The sequence below is a fragment of the Dermochelys coriacea genome, chromosome 8, assembly GCF_009764565.3.
Source record: "Dermochelys coriacea isolate rDerCor1 chromosome 8, rDerCor1.pri.v4, whole genome shotgun sequence".
In the NCBI taxonomy this organism is placed as follows: domain Eukaryota; kingdom Metazoa; phylum Chordata; order Testudines; family Dermochelyidae; genus Dermochelys; species Dermochelys coriacea.
In genome coordinates, this window is record NC_050075.1 from 6,014,215 (window position 1) to 6,030,578 (window position 16,364).

At 39.4% G+C, this 16,364-nt stretch overlaps 1 protein-coding gene across 2 annotated transcripts in view; it reads right to left on the reverse strand.

Annotated features, from left to right (window-relative positions):
- Positions 1–16,364, reverse strand: part of G3BP1 (G3BP stress granule assembly factor 1) — a 35,053-nt gene that overhangs the window by 11,810 nt on the left and 6,879 nt on the right. For both annotated transcript variants that reach the window (XM_038412911.1, XM_038412908.2), the window contains exon 2: positions 4,054–4,167. In XM_038412911.1, the coding sequence (XP_038268839.1) occupies positions 4,054–4,148 (95 nt within the window). In that variant the 5' untranslated portion in view covers positions 4,149–4,167. The remainder of the gene's footprint in view (positions 1–4,053; positions 4,168–16,364) is intronic.

Below are 16,364 nucleotides of genomic sequence, written 5' to 3' on the forward strand. Positions count from 1 at the left end.
CAAATTCCTATTTGCAAGTATTTGTTCTTCAAAACCAAAGTTCTTTAGTTGTCCTACTGCAAGGTGCAGAGTTCAGCACAGAAGTTAATACTCTCACTGAACAGGCCATCAAAGTTTTCTGATCTTTTAAAAGCATTTGAGGGGTGTCTGAAGTCACCTGGCCAGTTCCAGGTTCTCTGAATAGGTTTTAGGAAGACAGTACTCTGGTATCTCTTTCTCCTTCCCAACGGAGTCATCGAAGATACTCAAACCACTGGTAGAGACTCAAAACACCAGTTTTGACATGCAACTGTACTCTGGAAAGTGGCCTCTAGAAACAGCAGCGTTCATGTTTATTGCTTCAGTGATTTCTAGATCAAAATTTGCTCATCTAAAACGCTTTTGCCTCAATTAACTACTAGCCCTGTAAACTCACCTTAGTATATAAAAAAATCAAGTTGAATTCTTTCTGGCTTAGACATTTTCAGCAAAGAATCTGTAGGTGGAACTTGGTTCTGTTGACTGCCAATTTTACAGATCTTTCCTGATCATACCTACACTATATTGGTTTTTATTACACTCTTAAGAGGAAATAGAATTATCTTAAACAAAAAACCAAACAAGTCATGCCAGCCACAGTACCACTATTTACCCAAGTAGAGCTCCACTGACCCTAAAGGAAACCAGATGACTGTAGAAAGCCTATAAAGACCGTTTAAATACCTTTTTTTTTTTTTAAACACATTTGCATACTGAATCTCAACCACAGCCTAGTGAGTACTTGAGCTGGTTGGAGAAGCTTTAACAGAACCATATTCTGCTGGAATATGCAGTTCCATGAAAATTGAAATCCTTTGTGAAATGATTTTGCCAGAACTTTGTTTTGGAAGAAAAAAAGTTCTGACAACATCCATTTCAATACGTTCAGAATGAAACATTTTGATTTTTTGTTTTCAAACAACATTGTTTTGAAATGTTTATATCATACACAAATGTTTAAAAGAAGTAAAAAAAAAATCAAACAATGTTTTAATCAACCCAGAACAATTTCAGATTTTGGGGCGGGATGGGAAGGGATTTAGAAATTGGTATCTTGAAATCCTTTGCAAAATGAAACTTCCATTTTATACATACTAAATGTCTCCACTAGAGCGATTTATTTTAATTTTGACAAGCACCACAGCTCATCTTTAATTTTCCTTCTAAAGTCAGCAACCTAGTATGCTGGAACAACATCACAAGAGTGAGAATGCAGTGATTTACAGACAGAATAGTGTGTGGGTGGGGGAACCCCCACAAAAGAGTCCTGTTTCGGTCAAAAGTACCTTGACACTTCCTATTGAAAGTGGAATCGGTGCCACAAAATACATTCACACTACAAATAAACTTTGCCTATCGTTCTCTTTGTACAGTTTGCCAAGGCTATTTCTGAGAAATACGAGTAATACTTCCTAGACACTTAGATGGCTTGACAATCCATTCAGTTAAGTGAAGAGCTTGTCCTGGCAAGTGAAGGAAATACATCAATTTCTGTAGAAATTCAGCTTTTTAAAAAAAAAAAAAAAAAAGAGTTCTTAAAATAAACCTCCCAAGTGTGAGCCAATGCAATGTAGTCTTACGAGACAGCAGCAAGCCTCACAGCTGCACGCTGCTGCCTAGAATAATTAGCAAGACGTTGGTTAGTTTAACTCCTGCTATTCAGAACCCCATGGACAGCCGTGAAACTGACAGGACCCATGCCAATATGTCGCTGCCTGTGTTTTGGAAAACTCTGAACAGTGGCACAGGCAGGCACTGAAGTATTCAGGGAAGACCTCCAAAAAACAGCTAAAGTAGCAGAAAACACCCTCCTCCACCATTAGAGCCATCAGGAGGTTCTATGATTTGGGGAGTGAAAGAAGAGTTCTTTCCTCTGCCCAATAGACAGAACCACCAGTATGGTCCACCACAGTTCGCAGATAAGAATCTTACCACCCTTTTCTAGCAGCTGGGATTGCTGCTAGGCTATTGTAGGATCTTGGTGTGCTCCTCTCCCACAAGCCCAAAGCTCATCTGCCATACCAACCTAGTCCTTTGGCTAGCAGGTGCCATCTGGCAATATTTAGTCAAGTCCTGGTTAAAAATTATAATCAGAATGATATTTCATTAACCTAGAAACTTAAAAAGATACTAGTGTGCAAACTATAGGTGAAGCTTCCATTTTATAGCTACTTCTACTATTTGATAAAATAGCAGTAGTATTACAGAGCAAAGAATTTTGCCAGCAGGTACAAGTTAGCTTAGAATAAAAACCAGAGCATATACAGTAAACTGTGTCTGAGCTAAATGAGTGGGTTAGCTATTCTGCACACTTGTGAACAATTTTAAATCATCTTCAACCAAATACCTGGTGACTTTTATCCATGAAGAAGGGTTTCAGGATTGTCGGAGTTCTGAGCTTATCTAGTGTGGCAAAGCATAGCCCTAAGCAAGCATAAGTCTCTCACTGAATTATATATTTATCATCAGGGTGCACCTAATTTAAATAATTGATTTTAAACATATTTAGCATTTGCTTTGCTTTTCCTAAAGAGAGGTTAATTTTCACTGATCGGTGTAACCATTAAAGCATGTTGATTTCCAATCAAATATACCCTTTATACTTGGCGTTTACACTTCATGTGTCTTTTTGCTAACAACATGCTAACAAAAAGAAGGTTATGGGGTGACTCTCACAGTTAATAACTAACTACATGAGAAACAAAAATGTGATTGATAGGCTTTTCAATTTAGCAGACAAAGGTGTAAAAAGATCCAAGGGCTGGAGAGTAAAGCTAGACAAATTCAGACAAGAAATAAAGCACAGATTTTTTTTTATCAGTAGGGGTAATTAGCTACTCGAACAATTTACCAAAGACTGGTGGATTCCCCATTACTGGTAATTATCTAGATGGGATGTTTGTCTAAAAGATATGCTCTAGTTCAAACAGGACTTAATTCAGGAAAATTCTAGGACAGGTGTTATGCAGGAGGTCAAACTAGATGACCACACAGCAGACTCTTCTGGCTTTATAATCTAGGAATATCCAGGATGATAAGTAATATAATTGCTTAAATAAATGTGAATAGATATACTATAACAAAGTAAAAATTAAAAATCTGAATTAATGTATGTTAGAAAATGATGAATGATGCATTTCTTATTTACTAGATAATGATTTCCCTGAGCACACGTCAAGCTGCACTTGGATAGAAATTGGAGTTCAGTTAAAAGTGTACAAAATTCAAAAGGGTCACGCTTTATCTTGAATGAACTAGTCCAAATGAAAATATTCTCTCTGTACCTGTTAGCTAACCTGAAACCCAAAGTAATCAAGACAAAAAACTTTTCTGCACAACAGAAATCAGAAGTAGACATTTTCCTATATGTAAAAACCAGCATTCATTTCATTATAAAGACTGAAAATATGGATACTTAATGCAGCATGTGACATTGTGAGTTATAAAGCTTGAGTTGATCTCAAAAGTAGAGATGTTTTCCCTCTGATTCTGCATACAATTTAAAGTTTCAGAACGCTTTAATTCCTTACACTTTTGGAGCAGCTCAATGATATAATGTACCTTTGAAAAATTATTTTAATTGATTAAATTAAGTTTAGGCCTTAAAATAGGTTGCCATAAATTTCAGATTTAATTTAAATTAAAAAAAAAAAAAAAGACCGATTTTTAACCAACCTTGTTATGATACCAAGTCTTACAAATGAGACCTGAATGAGTAAAGAAGCTTCAGGCTAACAGCGAACAGAGCAGTTCTCAAAATTTAAAGTACTGACCATTAGAAATACCTTAGACAGATAAAAAATCGTCTGCTGTAACCTTTACTTTTATTTTTGTTCTATTTGGTCGCAGCTGGGAGTGAATTAATTTAATGCAAGATTAGCATCCACTCAGCACAAGTTAATGCATTAAAAATAGCATCCAAATCTTGCATCTGGCAAGCCAAAAGGAGGGCATAGGTTTGTTACAATTTATAACATAAAAGTATTTTTAAATACCTGCAAAGAAAAACAAAGTGAAACATTGAAGGAGCGTTACCTGTGCAGGTAGTCTGGTGCTTGATTCAGCAGAGTATAATACTGCCTCACAAATTCCCGCCCGACCAGCAGGGGACTTGGCTTCTCCATCACCATTTCTTTGGTCAACTGAAAACTGAAGAACAAAAGCTCCATGAAAATTTAGCTCACTATTTTGTTGTATATATTGAAACATGAGATAAGAAGTATATAATTACAATGAAAAACAAACATGAACATCTACAATTAGTTTGAACACAATAATGTTATCCATTTAATTGATAAGGCTGTACTATCAACTTTTTTTTTTTTTTTTTTTTTTTTTTTTTTACACTGGGGGGAAAACGACAACGGGAACTCCATTTGAACAACTGGACTTTTGTCCCATTTCATCCACAAATCCTGGTAGCAAGCATACAAGTAAGGAAATCCTCTTTAAGAACCTAAGGGGTTAAGTCACAGCAGATTCAAGCTCCATTTACCTCACCTGACTTCACAATAAGAATTTCAAAACAAAAACAAAACAATAAAACCATGACACTCTAAAGTGAAGCCTATGCTACTGTGTTAAGACCATTTTAAAAAAAGGTCAGTCCAACCCATCTTTGTCAACAGCACAAAACTCCTACAGGACTCTAATGCAGTTCTGAACAATCTCAAATTTAACAGGCATACTGGACTGTATTAACGCAGCCTAACGAACAAAAACAAACTCCTTCCTTCCCACCTATCTTCCCCCACTTAGCCGATCATGTGTCAGCTAAATCCAATAGATAAGTCAAATGAGTTTCAGCGTACCCAGCCTAGGACACAGACAGTCTATTTACCTTTTATTTGATCCTGCTGGATCAATAATTATAAAAAGAAAATTTTTGCTGCTGAGAGATTCACAAAACATTCTAAATCTTAATGTCTAGTCTAAAAAAGGAATCCAAGAACACATGGTCCCTATGTGCTTCCCCTCAATTATTCACATAAAATTGGTGCAGATTATAAATCAATCAATGCCAGAGGTTTTTTTGCTACCAGTACCAGAGTTCAAGCTGAGCGATTGTTGCTTCATACATCACCATGACAGAAATGGATACTAGGATCGGTGCTTGGTTGACAGTTTTGTTGTTGATGCAAGGCAGAATACATGACGGCTGGCTCTCCTGCCAACTATACTAGCTCTGCAGTGCTGGCAGCAATAAAAAACTAGCAAAAGTTTGTAGTAAACCAAGCAGATGTTACCCAAAAGACATATGAAAGACACATTCCCCCCAATGTTCGACACCCTAATCCCTTCGCCCTGCTGCCAACCAGGGTTTTAGAAATGTGACATACTTGCCCCCACACCCATCACTCAACTTGAGCCTCACAATCAAGTAGGTCAACAGTGAATTTTAGATTGGTTTCATTCTTTTAAATTTGTGCTACTAAAAATAGCTTCAGGGCTGGAATCTGGTCTCCTCCAACAGCTTGAAGAGGCCATAACCTCCTGGGGAATTTCTCTAGCACAAAAAACAGCACAGAACCAACAAAGGCAGCCCTTCTCTGTCCTCTGGTATAATGCCAGCATGGAGGCATACACAGAGAGAGAGAGAGAGAGAGAATAGCCTTTCTGAATATTCTATGATGCATAGCAGCCTGTAGGTGGTCAAGCTAGGCTGCCCCAAATCAGAACAGCCTCTGGACCTGCTTTAACTTATTCTGGAGGCTACACCACCCCAGGAGGTAGCCCATGGTACATAGCCAACTTTGCCCTCTCTTACCTGGGCTACATCGTTAGCGCCGCACCTCTGAAGAAGTACAGCACAACATCTCAATCTTAGGCTGTGTCTACACTGCCACTTTCAGCACTAAAACTTTAGTCATTCACGGGGGTGAAAAAAACACCCCGCTGAGCAACAAAAGTTTTAGCACTGAAAAGCGCCAGGACAGACAGCGCTTTATTGCTGGGAGCCACACTCCTTGCAATACAGCTGCCACCTCTCGTTCGGGGTGGTTTTTTTTTTTTTTTTTTTTATTGCCAGGAGAGCTCTTCCCTGCTGATAAAGCGCGACTGTAACGTTGGCAGTGTAGACATACCCTTAGTTTTGTTATTTTAAAGTGAACCAATTGGAGTTCATCACAAACCAATTAATCAGAAATATTCTGAAAGTGAAAGTCAATAGCTTCAGTGTTTGACTTTAAAGACATGTTACTTCAAGTGCATCCTAAAAACTGCTTGATTCACATGTTTTATAAAAGCTACACGCAAAGAAGCAAGTCATTCACAGATGAAGAGTACAAACACAGACATAAAATTTGACCATTAAGGGATCATAATGGTCCCATTCTCAGTAGGACAAGTTATTATCAAGATGCCCTGATATTAGTCAAGCGTAAGTTTTGCACAATACTCAGTCTTCTATAAAGAGCCAGTGGGGGAGGTGGGAAGAGAGATCAAAAAGAGAAACAGCAAGAGATGATCTCGAGAGACAGAATTCTAATGAACAGTCCTGAACAGAAGTCGCTTGACTCTCACAAACAACCATCAAAATCTAATCCAAGCCTACAGAGTTTTTTACATTTACATATATAGAGTATTGCTCTTGCCTTTAATTGTATGCCATCTCATTCTGGGCCAAAGCCTCAGCTCTGCTCTGGCAATGCAATGGGGATGGAAAGCCAGCTGGGTACTCCCCATACATAGAATATCCAGGGAAACCAAGCTAAGGTAGCTGGCTCTGACACCTGCTCCTGAACTTTTCTTCCCTCCCGCCCTGCATACAGGAACATCCAGAAGCTCAGTGCAACTTGAGTCAGCAGAACTGCCCCAAATCACCTTCAGGATTCAGGAGTGAAAAAAAAAATTACTTATGTCCCCTGCCCAGATGCACTATGCCTGTTCCAGCATGCCTGAGGATTTGGCCCTATGCTGCTAGAGAAGAGTGTTTTTGCCCAAATTATAGGCAAGAAGCCCCATCAAGCTTACAACATGTGGCAGTCTAATGGTCTGTAACGAAGATAACACCAGAACAATTTAGTAAGCGACAAATATTGATGGTTTCCAGTACGCACATAGGCATGCAGAGGAAATTATGGCCACAGTGGAGGATGTAGCAGATACACAAACAGTAATTTCAAACTCCAAAAAGAAACACAGGGAAGTCCTGAATATCACAAATTCCTAAGTCTACTTTATCAGATTCTTTATACATTTCAGCTTCGTTCGTCTGATAGCCCAAAAGAGGCCTCCTTCTCTACAGTAACCAAACCATGCAGATGAGGTTTATTCTCTGTTTGGCAGGACTTATGAATAATACATTTAAGTATTATGGTAGCACCCAAAAACTCAGTTGTGATGAAGACGCTACTGGACTGGGTACTATGAAAATGTAGGAGACAATCCCTGCCCTGTAAGACAGTCAAAAAGACACAAAACAGACAAAAGTTAGGGGACAGAGATACAACATACAAGCAAACTAATATGCTAACAGCTTTGCAAGTTACACATTCAGTTGTTTAAACTGGGGTGGAGAAGGGTGAAAAACAACAAGGATTGAACATGAGGGAAATCAGAAGAGGAAAGTGGGGAAACAGCCATGCCTAACAATGACCTGCAGTGAGGATTTTGTAGACACATCTGAGGTGAATCTTAATTAAATCGGAGGATAAGAGAATTGCTGAACAGATTGTATCAGGAGTTTTGCCTACATAGGCAGTGGTGTGGGAGAGACTGCAAAGTAACAACCTTACTGATGGGCAAAGCCTGGAAACTTTTACAGACTGAAGGAGGAACATGGCTCAAACGCTGTTACTAGGTCAGCTAGGTAAAGCAGGGTTAAGTTGTGAAGGGCTATTTAAAGATGACCTACAAGAGATTAAAAGAAGATTTGTGCTCTGTTCCCCCACATGTATATAAAGAGGTCTAATTTGTGACTTAAGAAACATGTTCGTGTTTTAGCAATATCAGGAATGCCAAATCCCGGAAGATCAGATTTCACATGCCCCAGAGGATACATATTTGTGAGCTCCTGTTCCTTTCATTGAAAAGGCTGGTGTTTCAACTCTTGGAAACAAAACAAACACACATCCTTTCTTCAAGGTCCTACAGGTAATGGTGTTAAACAAGAACTAAAACTAAAACCAGGTTCTCTGAAAGTTAAATGACTCGCTTTCAGCCTTTTGATATAAATCTCAAGAGTTCTGCAAGTCACCACAGACCAAGGAAGCTACACATATCTGGCCCACAGGACATATTCCGATTCTGTAGACTCGGCTTTCATTAAATTAAAAATGAAAAAAAAAAAAAAAAAGTTTCTCACCATGATCGTGATGCAAAAAGCCTTCCAAATGTGAATCATATGTATAGATCCAGCTCCCCATCCACTATTAATTTCATTGGGTGACACTGCAAATAACCTCAAACTATTAAAGAAAGGGGGTGGGGGGAAATGCATTAAATTGGTGGAACTACAAATAATGAAAAATAGGAGTAAAGTCCTATCCAATACCCACTTAAGAAAAGAGGCAACATTTAGTTACTGCACAGATCACAGTGATGCTGTAATAAACTCATGAATGATAGATTTTTTTATGCCCATCTCATTGTTTACATTTGTAAATGAGCTGGATTCCATGTTAGTAGAGGACACAATACTTGCTTGTTTGTCCTACAAGCCTGTTTTTTGTAGCACACAAAATATTTGGGAATACCCACATATAGGGCCTGATCTAACTCCCAGTGACTCAATAGGAGACTTTTCACTCACTTCAGTGAAAGCTGAATCAGACACACAAAGGTAACCATTTTCTATTGCTTTCAGAATGGAAGTCCAATTTGGTACACTTTCATTTCACAGAGCCTTCATGACCTACCACCACAGAATTCTCCACAGAATTTGACACAGTCCCAAATCCAACAGAATATACTGTACCAAAAAAAAAAAAAAAAAAAAAAAAAAAAAAAAAAAAAAAAAAGACCATTTTATCAGAATCCTTCCCCCTTTGATTTGTATCTTTTTCCTTTCCTAGATTAATGTTTCCTAGCTACATTCAGCCACTAGGGTTCACATTACTTTGAATGCTGCTGTATTAAACTGGGCCACTACTATACTGAAGACAGATTTCTACCTCAGCTAATCAAAGATGGATTTTATCATACAAATACCAGACTAAATTAGCAAAGGGCAATTCTAATTCAATACTTGCTACTTAGTTCTGATATAGACTTTTCATATTTACTGCTGACTTGTACCATGAGAAGAGCAATAAAAGGGAGTCCAACTCTTATTAAGCAGATTTTTTTTAAAAGTGAAAAACCAACAGGACCTAATCAGTGGACAGCAATCTGTTTTTACTCCAGTTGCACCTGCTGCTTTTCTACCAGCAACCATCTGCTCATGTTCTCCAGCCAACAACCTGAACGATATAAACCTCATCTCTCCAGAAAGAATATTTGCTCCACACCACTCAAGAATATATTGCTACCATTAACCTATGTTCAAGGAACAGGATAATGTAAAAGTGTATTTTATACTGTCCACACCACAGTAGTATCCAAGTTATCACAAACCCGTCTTTTTGGCAGTGGTGATGAGGGAGAGGGTCTTAAAAAGAGAAGAGCTGGAGACCAAATTATTTCCTAACATTCATTCACCTTACTCCCAAATGTAAGGAATAACTTATTAGCTTGAGAAGCACTGAAGTAACCTAACTGATGTGGGGGACTGGCATTTTTCCCCCCCCCCCTCAATGTGCATGCAGACCAGCAACCGATGACTCGTGGATCGGCACCGGTCCACGGACCACCACTTTGAGTAGCACTGGGTTACTCTACTCCAACATAAAACCAACAGGTTAACTACATTCTGTATACTGCTACCAAAGTTTAAATCCTAGCCATTTATTAAGAGATTAAAGATTATAAGAGATTAAATTTAGACAAATACCTCAGCTAAACTGGTCTTCACTTGGTTGGTGGAATTCCCACCATCTGTTATAATGCTACAACTTTGCAGAAAATCTGTGCTAGTCACTGAGTTTCCAAAGTACAGTTATGTAAATTAAAAATTGATTTATGCAAACAGTGCATTCAACAAATTTAAGATTTAGAGTCACACCACCACATTACCATATTTGGACTGTGATAGATAGGTGGTCTTTCACCTTAATTTGAGCCAAAATTGATTAGCATTTTCCAAAAGCATTCACCCAAATTACTATATAATAAAATAAACTAACCTGTGACTTTCAATAACCGAAGACTGAAGTTATAAAATTCAATGCGAGTCCTAGTTGTGTCACATTTCCTCCAGATAGCCTTATCTCCTGTGCTCTATATGCAGAGTTCAGGTTCACAGCAAGCCCAGCTAGTGATCACTAAAGCCATTTAATCTGTCATAATGATCCCAGAGGGGTAGGTTCAACTGACATTTTAAATCAAAAGGATTCCAGACATCCCTTTGGAGGAGACTGCGGTTGTGTTTAGTACTACCAAGTGTGCTACCAGAAGGGTGCTTTACACAGCTGAAATCAAAACAGAGAGGAAGAAATGGTTTCTAGAAATATTAGGACCAGGCTATAGTTTTTCTGAATAGCCTACCTTCACAGCCCCTTGTACCTTTATCTTCCACCTAATTCATCACTAAGTCTTTTTGCCAACATGTCAACCTAAGAGAAAATATCTACCCAACTATTAAATCACTTCAAAGCATTAGTTTCTTTTGATGGGAAGATTTTGCAGCATAATGAAGTGAATAATCCTGCAGCAGTCTTTGATTCCCAATCATCTACTGTTACCATATGTAAAAATAAGGACTCCTCTGATATCTCCGTTACATCAGCCCGATTTTTATGACTTATTGTAAATTTACAGAATTGTGAGGAAAGCTGTCCCAAGCCTTTGTAACCATAAGCTAAGTGTGCGCAAGGATTCTCATGAGACCATCACACCACTTAAGTGACACCACAATAGCCTTGAGAAAATACAACACATTTTTAGTTTTTTCACCTCCATAGTCTTATCTAGTTATAGAAGGGACATTCTGGCACCATGTACTCATTAGGTTCTCTGTGTGAGGATTTTGCAAACTTCAGGGTATGACTATACTTACTATATACCCTAGCTCCTGACTGTGTTGGTAGCAGAGTAGTTCCTTAACCTCTATCAATTGCTACCTTTTGAAAGCTGAAGAATTGCTTATAAAAACCTGCACAGAAACAGAGATTTATAGAAGTTGTATATCCTATTCCATACTTGATAAATACTGAATCCAAAAGGATATTGGATATTTAAGATATAGTCATTAGTAATCACAATTGCAGTAATGAAGTGCCATTTTCAGATTTTTCCAGGTTGCTTAGTAACAGGTGAGAATGACCTGCTCGTGTGAGAATGGCTCAGTATAAACAGTGATTTGTAGACTAGCCTACACTAGAATCACAGTCCAACGTGAGTCCACAATGGGACGAATGAAAGAGAACACACACAGTAATGAAACTTAATAGAGAAAATCCCCACCTCCCCCGAAAATGGACTAAACAACAAAATGTAGATAACTATTAATAAAAGCATAAATATTCCATTCTGTTAGCTTTTGCTTCCAACATCTTTTGGATGGATCCATTCGGCTTTGTTTGCCCAAATGATGGTGGGGGAAAGCAGCAAGTAGGTACCTGTGGAAAACTATAGTGTTACAAACACTACAGATCAGATAGACAACATGGTACAAACAGGATAAACTTGCATCTCTAAGTGAAATCCAGAGCACTGGTCTCCTAGCTGGTAAAGCATATCATTAGGACAGCTTGTTCTGAAGTAGAATAAGTAATGTGAACTTTTCAAGGAAATGCATATTTAAACACTAAAAAAGGTAACAAATACTGAGCTACCAGAGATCAGAAAGAATGGGAAGGCCACTAAACTCACCCTCAACTACCCGGGGAAAGAGGCTATTAAAAGAACAGTTTTTGTTGACAAACCAGTCTGCAAGACTGCAAGCACTGGTAGGGGCCAGCACCCAGTGAGCTTCAGGTATAGAAATCTTGAAGCATTAGTTAGAATCAGTAACATGGGCAATTAATGTCAAAGTTCCATCTCCCATGAGTTGGGGAATAACTACAGTAGAACCTCAGAGTCACAAACACCTTGAGAATGGAGGTTGTTTGTAACTCTGAAATGTTCACAACTCTGAACAAAAGGTTATGGTGGTTCTTTCAAAAGTTTACAACTGAACATTGACTTAATACAGCTTTGAAACTTTACTATGAAGAAAAATTCTGCTTTCGCTTTTTTTGTTTTAGTAGTTCATGTTTAACACAGTACTGTATTTGGTTTTGGTCTCTGGTGCTGCCCGATTGTGTACTTCTGGTTCCAAATGAGATGTGTGGTTGCCTGGTCAGTTTGTAACTCTGGTGTTTGTAACCGAGGTTCTACTGTACTCGCAAAGATAAAGGGAGCCTTTAAAAAAAGATGAATACCATTTAGGCATTAAATTTCAAAAGCCAAGAACCCTAAATGAAAAAGAAAGCCTTTGTATGAAGGCAGATGGAAAGCAGAAAGCATTATAGGAAGTTACCTGTTTATAGACACTAGCACTGTTTTGTACTTTGACTGTATGGTCTGCCTGTGAGAAAATCTTACAAGCTGGCCTTCCAAGCATAGATAGTTTACAGTAAAACCAATGAACCACAGCAGCTGAATGGGCACAAACTGCTCTATTGTATCTAAAGATATCAAAAACCTCATGTCTTTGGAAGTAGGTGCACAAAACTAAGTAATGGAATGTCGGACGCAAGGTCTTTTATCCATGAATAATGGGATTTGTAATGAGTTACAGTGACTGGTATTTTAACTGTTACACTACTTTCTCCTGTGAAATAATACTAATGCAACCCATAAGTGACTGCCCACTGAAAAACAGAAGCAGGTGAACCTCAATCAACCAAGCATAGAGTAATTTTAAAAAAGTGTACAGTGTATATTAATACAATTAAGTGGATTATGATTACTAAAGGACATTTTAACTCAAAATGTAGCTGTGTAATAAAAAGTTAACCTGGATCACCAGCACACTCACACATTTTAGCCAGGCATACACTAGGTCTGCAATAAACTCTAGTCACTGCTGCAGAAGGAAAGCCACATAACTTATAGAAGGGTGGCAGCACAGTCTAGCGGACAGAGTGATCGACTGGGATTCAGGAGATCCGAGTTCTATTCCAGGCTTTGACACTGACTGCTAGATGATCCTGAGCAAATCACTTCTCTTCTCCCGTTTCCCCACCAGTAAAATGGGGATAACAACTTACCTCCTTTGTAGAGAGCACTGAAAATCTGATGAAAAAAAACATACATATATGAGTGACATACTATAGCAGCTGGGGGGCAGGGGTCTGAACCAGAGGCATATTTCCTGGTTGAAATAATATAGCCAAACCAATATGACAGGAAAAAAAAAATCTAAATTTTAAAAAGTGTCTTTGAAAAATATGCTTTGTACCACACAGAAATCTTTTTTTATAGGGATGCAATTTTTTTGCTCAATGACATGCTAAAAAGTTCATACGTAAAAAACATGCAAAACAGCTCAAAATTAAGTTTAAAGTTAGCATTGCCCAGATCAATACTGGGGGGAGGGGGGGAGGCGAGGGCGGGGGATCTAATTCACCACTTGTCAATGGGGGAGGGGAAACCTTCCCAGACAGGCCTCTATACAATATTAATAAAATAAGCCACAAGCTTCCTAAATGGACTTCTGTTCTCCAGAAGTTAGATTTTCTAGTCATCATTGTTGCTAATAAATGCTTCCAGACGCGAACCAAGAGTAAAACAGATGCAGCATCGTCTGCCAGTTTGTAGACAAAATCAAGTACCTATGCTGCTGTTCACAGTTTTGACAAGCAGCAAGAGCTAAACTAACTAGGGCTTTTCATTGCTGCTATTTAGAATCTGAGAGCAGTAGTGGCTCAAGAATGTTAATTTCATGCTATAGAGGCAGGCATAGGAGGATGTCCACAAGAGAAGAAACCCCGGAATAGGAAGGATAAGGTAGAGTAGTGGAGACCTGCTCCCCTCAGAGAAACCGAGAAGCTCTTGGCAGGAAAGAAATTAAACAGACCGAAAAAAATCCACCCCTCCACCTGCAGCTAGAGGCATGGGAGGGTGCAGCTCACACTATCACCACACGTACTAGGTAAAGGCAGATATTAAAGATGTAGTCCCACCCAAGCATGGCTCAGAGAGAGCAACCTGGTAGAAATCCCAACTTTCTCCCATTATCAGCAGCTGAGGATAGCAGCGCTCAAGATGTCATTAAGATGTTGCCCTTGGACTCCACTGACTGAGCTTCCTCATAACATTTCATAATGGGCTCTGCCTAATAGGCATCTAGTAAGTTTTTCATACCCTGGCCCAAATACCACATTGCTATATAGTGCTGCTGGAGATAGTAGTGGTATTGGAGATTATAATATTTCAGTGAAAGAACAAGGACTAACCTACATAGAGCTCATTTTTTAGAGCAATACACAATAGGTTGGAAGCTAGTTTACTATGCTAAACAGACTCTTCCCTATATTGCTGGAGTCAACAAGAATAATCAGTCAGCAGGTGAATACAAGAACCAATCTCAAAAAAGGACTAATATATTTAGTGTTATTTTCACCAGAAGGTAATAAGTTTTAAAAATTTCTCTAGCAGATCTGGATACAAGGGGTCAAATAAAGGGACACCATGAGAGTTAAGTATGCTTGGTATATAGAAGGTGGTTTGGGTTTTACTTACATTCTAGACAAAAAGTTCAGACCCAGTTTATTTCACCATTTATTTATTTTTTACTCCTGCTGGAATCCTGCACCACTGTGTAATGCATAATTTGCACAGAATTCACGTTTCCTGCAGAATTTTGTTTTTCCCCCCAGTACTCCTGCCCAGGGCTGGCAGCGGGAGTCCCATTATTCTGTGTTATTTTGATATATAAAATATGTAGAATTTTAAAATATTGTATGCAGAATTTTTAATTTTTTGGCAAATTCTCCAAGGAGAACTTTGTCCAAAATGAGATGTACCACGGACTAAGAAGTTTCACTTTCAGGTTCTCCTGCTAATAGCACAAGGTTGTACCACATGTTGCAAACACTACTGGGTAATGTCTTTTTTTTTTTTTACTGGCATATCTCCCTGTAAACAACATGAAAGCAGATCTCCAACCCTACTTGCCTTCTAAATGCCCAGAAAGAGTAAAAGAGCTTCAGAAAATTCAAAGAAATTTCAATTACCCTTAGGTTTTGTAAAGTCTTAGGACACAATCCCACCCCCCAAATGCTGGTCTTAGTGCAGGCATAGGAAACTTCTGATCTGTGGTACTGGACCAGTGCCTGCAGAATTTTACTAATCCTAAAACCATTTATACTGATTCTCTAGTGCAGGGGTGGGCAAAATTTTTGACCCAAGGGCCAAACCTGGGTGGGGAACTTGTATGCAGGGCCATGAATGTAGGACTGGGGTGCAGGAGGGGGGTATGGTATGCAGGAGGTGTGTGGCAGGGGGAGTCAGGGCAGGGGGTCAGGGTGGAGGTTCTGGCGCAGCACTGCTTACCTCAAACAGCTCCGGGGTGCCAGAAGCAGGCAGCGGGGCTAAGGCAGGCTCCCTGCTGGCCCTAGCCCCACACCAAACCTTGGAAGTGGTCAGCATGCCCAGCAATAGACCCTGGGGGTGGGACAGGTGGCTCAGCCGCACGCTGCGCTCACCTGCACATACCATCCCTGAAGCTCCCATTGGCTACAGATCCCCATTCCCAGCCAATGGGAGCCGCGAGGGGCGGTGCCTGCAGGCAAGGGCAGCACACCAAGCCCTTTGCCCCCCGACCCCACCCCAGGGGCCGAAGGGACATGGTGCCAGAAGCGGCGCGGGGCCAGGGAGCCTGCCTGAGCCCTGCTGCGCCAGAAGGCTGGCAATCCCGTGGGCCGAACTGAAAGCCCTGATGGGCCAGATCCAGCATGCAGACCATAGTCTGACCTCCCCTGATCTAGTGTTTCTAGTCCTGACAGTTCACAAGATATTTGAGCCTAGAAGCATGAGGTATCAGTTTATTAAGAGAGTCAATATTTTCTGTGTACCATGCGCTAATTAAAGTACTTCAATACTCCTATAAGTCAGCTTTTTTCTGTATTTTTACCTTTTCTGCTCTTCCCTCAACCAACCAAAGTGAGAATGGCTATTGCTATTTTATTGTCATAATAACCAGTTGTTTTGACAGTCAAGAGAAGCTACAATGGCTCAACGAAGAGAAGAAAAATCATTCATCATTAGGTTCACAATTTTTCCATCTGGATTCATTGGGACCATTGCAGCTTCTTCTAAAT